The sequence below is a fragment of the Schistocerca americana genome, chromosome 8 (assembly GCF_021461395.2).
Source record: "Schistocerca americana isolate TAMUIC-IGC-003095 chromosome 8, iqSchAmer2.1, whole genome shotgun sequence".
In the NCBI taxonomy this organism is placed as follows: domain Eukaryota; kingdom Metazoa; phylum Arthropoda; class Insecta; order Orthoptera; family Acrididae; genus Schistocerca; species Schistocerca americana.
Window position 1 is genome coordinate 520,879,085 of NC_060126.1, and position 13,342 is coordinate 520,892,426.

The following is a 13,342-nucleotide window of genomic DNA, read 5'->3' on the forward strand; positions in this document are numbered from 1 at the left end:
ATGGAGCACGTTATCATGATTTCATACGGGATACTCTACCTTTGCTGCTAGAACATGCGCCTTTGCAAGTACGACACAACATGTGGTTCATGCACGATGGAGCTCCTGCACATTTCAGTCGAAGTGTTCGTACGCTTCTCAACAACAGATTCGGTGACCGATAGATTGGCAGAGGCGGACCAATTCCGTGGCCTCCACGCTCTGCTGACCTCAACCCTCTTGACTTTCATTCATGGGGGCATTTGAAGGCTCTTGTCTACGCAACCCCGGTACCAAATGTGGAGACTCTTCGTGCTCGTATTGTGGACGACTGTGATACAATACGCCATTCTCCAGGGCTGCATCAGCGCATCAGGGATTCCATGCGTCGGAGGGTGGATGCAAGTATCCTCGCTAACGGAGGACATTTTGAACATTTCCTGTAACAAAGTGTTTGAAGTCACGCTGGTACGTTCTGTTGCTGTGTGTTTCCATTCCATGATTAATGTGATTTGAAGAGAAGTAATAAAATGAGCTCTAACATGGAAAGTAGGCGTTTCCGGACACATATCCAGATAACATATTTTCTTTCTTTGTGTGTGAGGAATGCTTCCTGAAAGTTTGGTCGTACCTTTTTGTAACACCCTGTATAGCTCAGTTAAGGAGTTCTCTTAGCACACTGTACTAAATGCTCTGGGTAAGAACACACAGGACAACAAGTTAATGTATTTCGTCAAGAGCCAATCATATTTTTCTCTGACGTATGTTTTACACTCTTAAAAACAGTTGGTACATAAGAGCGAAAACACTGCAATTTCTACATCCTTGAGCTATCTATGGAGGTTAGCTTCTGTTCACTTCGTTGCCTGATGACATATCTGTTACTCTGTATCTGTTTCAGGTGCCTGACACTGAGGTAGCTTCGGTGACAATTTCGGAAGGCTACGACGCGGATGTTAAAGTGACTCACTATACTTTAGATGAAACAGGTAACGTAACTTATTTTTTAAAATATACGGTTTGACACACAGCACACAGAGAGGAGGAGGAAACGAAATAAAGGTACACCGTGTTATTTCAGTGATTACAAAAGCGAGACGAACTTGGCAGTATGACATCACTTATCAGAATGACGGTGCACCTATGTGGCTTGGATGCGTGCTCTGATTCGGTAGAGAAGGGCCTCACAAAGGCGTTGCGTCCTCTCCTAAGTTGGCCCACGACTGTTCCAGCTGGTCGCTGATATCCCGCATACTGGCACTGCAACGGAGTTGACGTCCGACCTGGTCACGAACACGCTCTGTCACGAACAGATCTGGGGATTTCACTGGCCATGGGGGTACCTTGGAGGAATTAGGGTCAAATGAGGCAGAAGGGATAGATAACTCCATCAGAATTTCTAAAATCGTTGGGGGAAGTGGCAACAAAACGACTTTTCACGTTGGTGTGTAGAATATATGAGTCTGGCGATATACCATCTGACTTTCGGAAAAGCATCATCCACACAATTCCGAAGACGGCGAGAATTATCGCACAATCAGCTTAACAGCTCATGCATCGAAGCTGCTTACAAGAATAATATACAGAAGAATCGAAAACAAAACTGAGAATGCGCTAGATGACGATGTGCTTGGGTTTAGGAAAGGTAAAGGCACGAGGGAGGCGATTCCGACTTTGTGACTGACAATGGAAGCAAGACTACACAAAAATCAAGACACGCTCATAGGATTTGTCGACCTGGAAAAAGCGTTCGACAATGTAAAATGGTGCAAGGTGTTCGAAATTCTGAAAAAAGTAGGGGTAAGCTATAGGGAGAGACGGTCATATACAATATGTACAACAACCAAGAGGGAATAATAAGAGTGGACGATCAAGAACGAAGTGCTCGTACTAAGAAGGGTGTAAAACAAGGCTGTAGCCTTTCGCCCTTACTCTTCAATCTGTACATCGAGGAAGCAATGACGGAAATAACAGAAAGGTTCAGGAGTGGAATTAAAATACAAGGTGAAAGGATATCAATGATACGATTCGCTGATGACATTGATATCCTGAGTGAAAGTGAAGAAGAATTAAATGATCTGCTGAACGGAATGAACAGTCCAATGAGGAGTATCGACTGAGAGTCAATCGAAGAACGACTAAGGCAATGAGAAGTAGTAGAAATGAGAACAGCGACAAACTTAACATCAGGATTGATTGTCACGAAGTAGATGGGGTTAAGGAATTCTGCTACCTAGGCAGTAAAATAACCAATGACGGACGGGGCAAGGAGGACATCAAGAGCATACTGGCGACGGCAGAAAGGACATTCCTGGCCAAGAGAAGTCATCTAGTATCAAATATCGGCCTTAATTTGAGGAAGAAATTTCTGAGAATATACGTCTGGAGTACAGCACTGTATGGCAGTGAAACATGGACTGTGGGAGAACCAGAACAGAAGAGAATCGAAGCATTTAAGATGTGGTGTTACAGACGAATGTCGAAAATTAGGTGGACTGTTAAGGTAAGGAATGAGGAGGTTCTACGCAGAATCGGAGAGGAAAGTAATATGTGGAAAACACTGATAAGGAGAAGGGACAGGATGATAGGACATCTGCTAAGACATGAGGGAATGACTTCCATGGTACTAGAGGGAGCTGTAGAGGGCAAAAACTGTAGAGGAAGACAGAGATTGAAATACGTCAAGCAGATAATTGAGGACGTAGGTTGCAAGTGCTACTCTGAGATGAAGTTGGCTCAAATATCTCTGAGCACTATGGTACTTAACATCTGAGGTCATCAGTGCCGTATAACTCAGAACTACTTAAACCTAACTAACCTAAGGACATTACACACATCCATGCCTGAGGGAGGATTCGAACCTGCGGCCGTAGCGGTCGTGCGGTTCCATACTGTAGCGCCTAGAACCGCTCGGCCACTCCGGCCGGCGAAGAGGTTGGCACACGAGCGGAATTCGTGGCTGGCTGCAACAAACCAGGCAGACTGATGACAAAAAAAAAGGGAGGGAGTACCTCAACACAACGCAGACAGTTCCTGGAGACGCGCGCCATGTGTGAACGAGCAAGCTGAAACATGGCACCACGAGACTTTTGGATGAGAGGTAACACACGAGGACGCAGGCCGCTCGTAAAGTACCGCTATTACGCGGACTTCCCTCGATCACTACCAGCCGTGACCTGAAGCCATAGACGATGGCTCCACACACCATAATGCCAGGAATAACATCAAATACTTCCCTAAAAGCTTGGAAGGTTGGGACCTCTGCGCAAGTCGTGGCCATAGTTAATGGTCATCCGGCATAATGTAAAACCGTGATTCATCAGTAAACATAACGCGACCCCATCATTACCAGCCTATGCTTTCCCGCCGCAGCACCACACCAGTCGCAGCCGTTTATGTTAATCTGTTATACTGTATTCAAACATGAATCACCTCGAAGGGAACGATCTATTGATACGTAATCAGCATGGTTTCAGAAAACATCGTTCTTGTGCAACGCAGCTAGCTCTTTATTCGTACGAAGTAATGGCCGCTATCGACAGGCGATCTCAAGTGGATTCCGTATTTCTGGATTTCCGGAAAGCTTTTGACACCGTTCCTCACAAGCGACTTCTAATCAAGCTGCGGGCCTATGGGGTATCGTCTCAGTTGTGCGACTGCATTCGTGATTTCCTGTCAGGAAGATCGCAGTTCGTAGTAATAGACGGCAAATCATCGAGTAAAACTGAAGTGATATCGGGTGTTCCCCAGGGAAGCGTCCTGGGACCTCTGCTGTTCCTGGTCTATATAAATGAGCTGGGTGACAATCTGAGCAGTTCTCTTAGGTTGTTCGCAGATGATGCTGTAATTTGCCGTCTAGTAAGGTCACCCAAAGACCAGTATCAGTTGCAAAGCGATTTAGAAAAGATTGCTGTATGATGTGGCAGGTGGCAGTTGACGCTAAATAACGAAAAGTGTGAGGTGATCCACATGAGTTCCAAAAGACATCCGTTGGAATTCGATTACTCGATAAATGATACAATTCTCAAGGCTGTCAATTCAACTAAGTACCTGGATGTTAAAATTACGAACAACTTCAGTTGGAAAGACCACATAAATAATATTGTGGGGAAGGCGAGCCAAAGGTTGCGTTTCATTGGCAGGACACTTGGAAGATGCAACAAGTCCACTAAAGAGACAGCTTACACTACATTCGTTCCTCCTCTGTTAGAATATTGCTGCGCGGTGTGAGATCTTTACCAGGTGGGATTGACGGAGGACATCGAAAGGGTGCAAGAAAGAGCAGCTCGTTTTGTATTATCACGTAATATGGGAGAGAGTGTGGCAGATATGACACGCGAATTGGGATGGAAGTCATTAAAGCAAAGACGTTTTTCGTCGCGGCGAGATCTATTTACGAAATTTCAGTCACCAACTTTCCCTTCCAAATGCGAAAATACTTTGTTGAGCCCAACCTACATAGGTAGGAATGATCATCAAAATAAAATAAGAGAAATCAGAGCTCGAACAGAAGGGTTTAGGTGTTCGTTTTTCCCGCGCGCTGTTCGGGAGTGGAATGGTAGAGAGATAGTATGATTGTTGTTCGATGAACCCCCTGCCAAGCACTTAAATGTGAATAGCAGAGTAGTCATGTAGATGTAGATGTAGATCGGCAGCTTCCGCATGGAACGATAATTCCCTACCCCATTTGCTACTTGCTACTGACCAGTGTTGCGGGACTACAGAGAATGTTGCAACAGGTCCATCATTACCTGTTCTCAGGTGACAGCTGCGTGTGTGACTGGGTTATGATGTGCACAGTACGACGACCCTCTTCTGCGGTGGTCCACCAGAATCTTGATGACGAGTAAACCTGCTCTCATGTTTCCACGCTGTCCATCGTCGGCCTGTAGTCATGTCCAAATACCTCAGAAATGTGGACACTACGCGATTCAGCCAGCTGGCCAAATGGTGACCCACAACGAGGCCCTTTTCAAACTGCTGTCAGACGCCAGTGATGCTGTCGCCCACGGGTAGGCGCCACCTCCGCCTCCTTCACAGCGATAACTCGACATGTGACGCTGTTCGCGCCCCTCGTATACGCCACCATTCCTCGTCACAACACTGAACACCTGGCGGTTCTACCTGTCCCAGACAACTGCAGCTCTGATCATTTACATACCCCTATGTTACTACAGGTTGTCTGCCTTGAGCTGACTGCAATCTGATTAAAAAGAATTACACCAGACGCGTTTCGCTTTTATTTAGAAAGCATCTTCTGTCGTTATTCTGTGAATTGGATACATATGTCTGTACATTTGCATTTTTGTTTGTTTTAGGTTAAAACAGTGTTTTCTTTAAAAGTTTGTCTGCAAGCTATTTCCGGTATTTCTTTACATAATCTGCTCCTTCCCCTGCTGCTAGCAGTGCCTGGTGTCGACAGGATCCATTTCACATCTGCAGTAGTCAGGTGTAGGCATTCTGCGTTATTCCTTGTGCTGCACTATTTACAATCGACTTTCTTAACTGTTTTTCTTTCATCACTGCGACAGTGTTTATGCCTATTCGTTAGTCCTCGTTCACGTGGTCTTGTCAACCTGTGACACGATTTTGTGTGTGTGTGTGGGAGGGACAGAGAGAAAGAGAGAGAGAGAGACAGTCAGTGAAATTGTCTTTTTTTTCCAAGCTGGGGGTAGTGGAGGGGGGGGGGGGGGGGGGGGGGGGAGAGGAAACACAGGAATGGGCCTGGACAGTGCTTATAGGACAGAATATCTGGGAGGAAATGGTAGTGATAAATGGAGCCTGTCGTTATAAGTGTACTTTTAATGTTGTATCAAGTGCTCAATCAGTTTAAAGAGAGTGTGGTTTGCCAACTTGATCTGATCGTTTATGAGTTGTTTCTTTTCTGTTATGTTTTTTTGGATGTGGTAGTGTTCCTGTAAGGTGAGGAGGCGCTTTTCGTTGTTTATCCCTATGTTTTTCATGTCCGTGTCTCTGGTTGTAATTTTAAGTTGGTGTTGCTGTAAGTGTTCTGCAAAAATTGATTTGTCCTATACTTCCATGGTCTTACATGTTCTTTGTATCTCGTGTCAAATGTCCTCCTGGTTTGACCTATGTATCTTCCATCACATGTTTTGCATTTCAGTTGGAATATTCCTGATTCCTGATATACATCACTTTCTCCTATTGTTTTTGCGAAGTATTTCTGAATTGAGTTGTTGGTTTGGTGTGCTATTTTTATGCCTTGTTTTTGAAAACATTGCATATTCTGTGTGTAATTGACCACTTAATATAACATTAAAAGTACACATATAACCACAGGCTCCATTTACCACTACCATCACTGTCCACGCCCATCGCTCTTTTTCCATCCCCCCCCCCCCCCCCAACGCTTGCAAACCGAGCGAGGTGGCGCAGTGGCTAGCACGCTGGATTCGCATTCGCGAGGACGACGGTTCAGTCCCGTGTCCGACCGTCCTGATTTACGTTTTCCGTGATTCCCCTAAATCGCTTCAGGCAGATGCCGGGATCTTTCCTTTGAAAGGGCACGGTCTGTCTGGTCTCCTTTCCAAAGCAACCCAACCCAGCCCGCTTGCAAAAAAAATGTCCACTCCTCTCACGTCTCTACCTACATACAAGACAATTTCAATTCTCTCTCTCTTTCTCTCTCTCTCTCTCTCTCTCTCTCTCTCTCTCTCTCTCTTACAGAAACTCAGTTGTAAATAGTGCAGCACAAGGAATAACGCAGAATGCCTAGACCTGACTACTGCAGATATGAAATGGACCCTGTCGACACCAGGCACTGCTAGCAGCAGGGGAGGGAGCAGATTATGTAAAGAAATACCGGAAGTAGGTTGCAGACAAACTTTTAAAGAAAACGCTGTTTTAACCTAAAAAAATCAAAAAAGCAAATGTACAGACATATGTATCCAATTCACAGAATAACGACAGAAGATGCTTTGTAAATAAAAGCGAAACGCGTCTGGTGTAATTCTTTTTAATCAGATTGCAGTCAGCTCAAGGCAGACAACCTATAGTTACACATGTTAACAGCTGCCGCGAAAGATGGCCTTGCAAACAAACGTATTTACGTACCCGCTGATAGGGCGTACTTGCATACCTGTACCAAGTCATAATGGGCAGTCAAATGCAAAGTAGACAGGCGGAAGAAAGTAAGTAAACTGCTTGTTATTTCAAAACTAATTGCCATAACTGTTAACTACTTTATCCTACTGTGAAACAAGAGTCACTGCCTTCGTGCAAAAACGTTCGCAGCTGCCTATAGAACCATAATTGTACCCAGGTGTCCACTTGTTCATCCGAATCAAATAAATGGCCACTCTTATGTTACTTCGGAACGCCAAAAATATGGAAATCGCATGGGGAGAGATCAGGACTGTACGGAGGATGTGTGTGGGCTTTCCCAGCTAAACTTCTGCACCGCAGTCAAGACAACCTTAGCAACATGTGGGCAGGCATTATCCTGTAACAGAGCGATACTGTTTCGATTTCCGCTGCAAAAGTTTCGCCCGGAGGCCGGTACATATCCTCCATACTATACCGATCTTTCCCCATATGTTTGCTTTATTTCTGGAGCCCTGAAGACGGACATTCGTGGTCGTCGGTTTGTTTCAGAAGAAGAGGGGCGCGCATGAGTACATTCATGTTTCCATAGAGAACTGCAAATGTTTTCGCATCAAGACATTAGCTGTCTTGTCTCACAGTGAGATAGCTGTATTAAAAGTTATGTTGATTACCTGTGAAATAATAAACAGTTTATACACGTTTTTTTCCCCATCTGTCTCGTTTCATTTGTTGAATCTTCTAGATATTCTGAATAGGACTCCCTCTTCCCAAACAGCTGGTTGGAGCTTACTTGTTTACTGCGTCTCATGCTACTGAGGAATTACACAGGTCGGCATGGGTTCATGGGGTTTCGAAAGTAAGTGGTATTCTTCACTAATATGGATCCCCTGAACATGAAAAATTTAATTCTTTTCCCGTCACTCTCAGTTGTCTCTGCACAGTTACCCCTCCTCTCCACCTGCTATACGCTATTTACTATTGATTATTATTGAAATTTATATAAATAGGTTTGTCTTTAGGATGGTGAAGTAGAGGGAGGATGAAATTCAAAGCTTACGCTCCATTATTGTCACAGAAATCACCTGTTGAGTGCGAGAGGTAGAAGACAGTGCTTATCCGCGTTTTGTGAGTCGTGTTATTTCATCGAAGCCGTGTTCAAATGCCAGGAACGCAGTGTGTGAATAGCCCGTACACATTTTGTTACATTGTTGTGTATATTAAGTGATCAGTACAAGACGTCGACAATAACAGAATTTGAGCGGAAATCATATATTTCGGCATTAAGCTCGAAGATAATTGGAATAAGTCATTTGCTCCACACAGTGTGTCATACGTATGTGGTATAATTAATAAGCTAGAAGCTATATTCGCAAGTCACTAGGAGAGTGATACTCCTAGTTTCGGATATTTTGCTGTTAGGCGTACTGTGAGGCTCTCCAACTGCAGCTCAGACGTTGCTCATTGGTTTGCTTTTGGGAAAAACAGCTATGATTTAGGGCGACAAACGGCAGACACCTGCCGCAATATGACCCAACCACCTCACAGAGTGCAGCTGCTGCCTGTACATGTCTGCTGCCTCCCATATGCGACTATTCGATATGCTAGCAGGTCAGCCAACTGCCACATGATAACTATATGCACTACAGCAAGCAATCAAACGTCCAGTTGTCGATGTTTCGCTTCTTTCACTGTTGCTCTACATGAAAACGGTTAGAAATTAATGAAAAAGGTCAAAAATAATCCGAGGACACCTCAGAATGCACATACACCAATCTGCCATCTATAGTCTAGATATGTGAGTGCGTTTAAACGTTGAGCGCACGTAAGGTCTTATTTCGAAAATGAATTCAACAATTACAAAACCAAACAAGAACTTTCTCGCTTTCAAGGCATTTGCAGGATGACTACATTAAACGATTAATAGTAGGAAACACCGACGCCAATACTTGTACCCTGCACATATCCACCAAATCATCGACTTTTCTCTGTTACGCACATGAAGAAATGCACTTGTATGTGAACTAGACTTTCATATTTCTAGTCTGGGCCATATTATCCAAGAATAAAACAAATAATAGCTCCTATCCTCCAATTCTAATCGAGATTTTCTGGAGGTTTTCCTTGGTTGTAAGGCCAATTCTGGAACTCCCAAAAATTCTCGGTTGGGACTCCGTCTGCCCCATTACCAACTGTCCTAGTCTTCTTTTCTTCTGTTGTGATACATACGAGCCCTCGTTGGCAGCAGTTAAGTTGATAGCAGATGTCCACTCTTCACGTCTTTCTGATTTCCTCTTCATTTCTCCAGAGGTCTTACATACCCCATCTTTTATAATGTTGGCTATATACCTAAGCAGGAATGAGGAAGTTCGCCGCAGATTCGGCACAAAAAAGAAGGATGGCTGGACACTTGTTAAGATATCCAGGAATAATTTCCATGATAATAGAGAGAGCTGTAGTGGATAAAAACTGAAGGTGATGACAGAGATTTTGGATACATCCAACAAATAATGGAGGACGTAGGGTGCAACTGCTACTCTGAGTCGAAGAGGCTGGCAAAGGAGAAAAATTCATGGCGGGCCACATCAAACCAATCAGAAGATTGGACAAAAAGTTCCCAATTAACTTACTGTGATAAATTTGGTTAAAATCCCAAACTTTCGGTAATTGCCTCCATCATCGTCGTCAGGTATTAAGTCTTACAGGCTACTGACATGGTTGGATCGGGATGGGAGTGGTATGGTACCATGCCACTTTACAAACACACCTTAAAAATTGATTTATTGTTAGCCTCTTCAAAACATTAAACACTTTAACACGGATGGTCCACTTAGAAAACTTTAAATAAACTCTGATAACCAGTATTAAAGAACATTATCAATTTCACAACTCCGATTGCTGACAGAAAAATAACATTGACAATAAACAGTTTGAACGAAGAATTATAAGAATCTTGAATTACGATCTTTTCTCCTTAAAGAAAATAATTACACCACATAATTTCACAAACGGCTGAACAGAGAAACCACTCAAGACAATCAGTTAAACATCAGATACCACCGTTGCAAATCCGTTGACAACCAAGGGATAAAGAACAGTACTTAACTTGTGGAAGGGGTTTATGCGCCACGTTACTGGCATTAGTTTTACAAATGGTAGATCCTTCAGTGCACTTGCTGGCCTTTCTCTTTACAATAGTCCACGTCATGGCACTTCCAGTTGGAATAACTTATGATGTCTGTAACATAAACCTATTACCAACTCACATAGACAAGAACTCACAGCACTGAATTAAGATGTTTAATAACGGCAACAAACATACGTAGCCCCAAGCACGTGCGCTAACATGCACGCACTAACGCACACACACACACACACACACACACACACACACAAAGCAAATTTGCAATGAAAAGCAGTTACAAGTATTAGAACTATTCCTTGGCATTAAACGCCACATATCCATTCAATTTTAACCTTTTAATTTAGCCATCTGTGAATTAAACAAATAGATGATTGCTACCTCTCATGCCAACTTAACAAACCAACAATTTGAATGACTTCAAGGCGCTTCAAATAAGAAGTAACTATTTGACTAATGCAAAACAAGACTACATGACTTAGTGATACAATTCTGGAGCAACAGCCGTGCAAACAGTTTTAGTGAATTACTCGTATTCCACACGCGCTCAGTAAGTTAACGACTAGTTCGCATCCTCGGTTTACGAGAAGCAACAGGGTCAGCCCACTTGATCGTATTAGAATTGTAAACAATTCAGTGATCATCCATCCAGGTAATCTTTACGTAATGGTTGAGTAAAAGGAACTCCGTTTAAAGCACAAAATATCTAAAGTACGGTGAAACAACTACAACAGTGCATGACAGTTCTTTAAATATGCACGCCGTACTAAATTACAGCCACCTGAAGCTAAGACATTTCTTAACTGGCGAGAGAAACTTGAAAGGTGCAAAGTCGGCAAAATATCAAATCACGCTCAGTAGTGCAATCCGGTCACAGAATATTGTACAATAGCGGAACTGTAACCAGGCTGCGGGACACACTAATGCTTGAAACGGCCTTTTAGCCAACAAACTAACAAGCGGTCACCGCTGCTGGTGACCACCAGTGCAAACTGCAAACTGTCCCCTGAGACTGGGGTCCAGTACTCTCGTCCTCGTCGGACTCAATACTCAGCGACCCCGCCGTCTCCGAACACTCACAACAACGGACAACGCCCCCCCCCCTCTCTCTCTCTCTCTCTCTCTCTCTCTACCAGCACCCGCGTGACCCGTCGCCTCGCGGAATATCCTCGCAGCGCCGCAGAACCAAACTTGAAGGACTCGAGAGCAGCGGACACGTACCGCGCGCTTAAGTGGCCTTCCACTCACAGACCCTCAGACCAGCGTCTCCGATCGGAAGATTCAACCGCGGACGACCATCGATACCCAGAGAGGCGCTACTGTGGCCGCGAAGCCAGTGCGCATGGCTCACCGACAAATATTGGAATATTGAGTTTCTATCAAAATTTCAAACGGTACGTTAACTGAGAAAATCCAAGAACTCTGTCGCTGAAGAATTCATAGCCGTATAATTCAAAAGACTGCTGACTCAAGACGAATCTTACTTATGGCCTGTCTATACGCCCCTTTCCCTTAACTCACCCCTCTATTATCATGTTCTGGAGCCTATAATGATACATGCTCAATAAGTTTCTTTCTTCTTTTGACCAATGATTTCTATAGACTTCTCTTTCTCATCCACTCTTTTATGTACCACTTCGTTTGTAGCCATGTCAGTCCACGTTACTCTGAGCAACACCATGTATAACACCATATTTCGAAAGCATTTACACAGAAGAGTCAAAGAAATTGTTACACCTGCCTAATATTGTGTAGGGCGCCAGCGAGCACTCAGAAGTGGCGCAACACGACGTGGCGTGGACTCGACTAATGTCTGTAGTAGTGCTGGAGGGAATTGACACCTCTGAACCCTGCAGGAGCGTCCATAAATCCGTAAGAGTACGAGGGGGTGTAAATCTCTTCTGAACAGCACGTTGCAAGGCGTCCCAGATATGCTCAATAATGTTCATGCCTGAGGGGTTTGGTAGCCAGCGGAAGTGTTTAGACACAGAAGAGTATTCCTGCAGCCAGTCTGTAGTAATTCTGGACGTGTGGCGTGTCGCATTGTCCTGCCGGAATTGCCAAAGTCCGTCGGAATGCACAGTCGATATGAATGGATGCAGGTGATCAGACAGAATGATTACGTATGTCACCTGTCAGAGTCATATCAGGGGTCCCGGATCCCATATCACTCCAACTGCACACGCCCCACACCATTATAGAGCCTCCACCATCTTGGGCAGTCACCTGCTGACAATCAGAGTCCGTGAATTCATGAGGCTGTCTGCATCCCCGTACACGTCCAACCGCTCGATACAATTTGAAACGAGACGCGTCTGACCAGGCAACATGTTTCCAGTCACCAACAGTCCAATGTCGGTGTTGACGGGCCCAGATGAGGGGTAAAGCTTTGTGTCGAGCAGTCATCAAAGTACACGAGTGGGCCTTCGGCTCCGAAATCCCATATCGATGATGTTTCGTTGAATGGTTCGTACACTGACACTTGTTGATGGCCCAGCATTGGAATCTGCAGCAATTTGCCGAAGGGTTGCACTTATGTCACGCTAAACAGTTCTCCTCTGTCGTCGTTGGTCCCGTCCTTGCAGGATCTTTTTCCGGCCGCAGTGACGTCGGAGATTTGATGTTTTACCGGATTCCTGATGTTCACTGTACACCCGTAAAATGGTCGTCCCATCGCTCGTGCGTTGACTATAACACAACGTTCAAACTCACTTAAGTCTTGATAACCTGCCATTTTAGCAGACTAATCAATCTAACAACTGCGCCAGACACTTATTGTCTTATATTAGCGTTGCCGACATTCGCCGTATTCTGCCTGTTTATATACGTCTTTATTTGAATACGGATGTATATACCAGTTTCTTTGGCGCTTCAGTGTAGTTTCTTCTATCTTCAGTCCCAAGAGTTCAAACCACACACCAAACATTGGCTTTGAGCTACATGTTCCTGATTTCGAGATAGGTGTTCTCTGAATTTAAGATTTCCTTCTCCTTGTTGAAGACAGGTTTTTCTTGAGCATTTCTACTTCTGACTTCTGCCTTCTGCCATCCATTCTTACTGATCTTATTAACTAAAGAAGTAAATGAGTCAACTTGCTCAAGTAAGTCGTTACCTTTGTAAATTTCGACTTAGATTTTTTCTTCTTAATCAGATTTCATT

The 13,342-nt window shown here is 44.2% G+C and overlaps 1 protein-coding gene across 8 annotated transcripts in view; it reads left to right on the top strand.

Annotated features, from left to right (window-relative positions):
* The window catches only part of LOC124545180 (mucin-5AC-like), a 349,462-nt gene that overhangs the window by 142,632 nt on the left and 193,488 nt on the right, over positions 1-13,342 (top strand). For all 8 annotated transcript variants that reach the window (XM_047124022.1, XM_047124023.1, XM_047124024.1 and 5 more), the window contains exon 6: positions 881-968. In XM_047124022.1, coding sequence (XP_046979978.1) covers positions 881-968 — 88 coding nt within the window. The remainder of the gene's footprint in view (positions 1-880; positions 969-13,342) is intronic.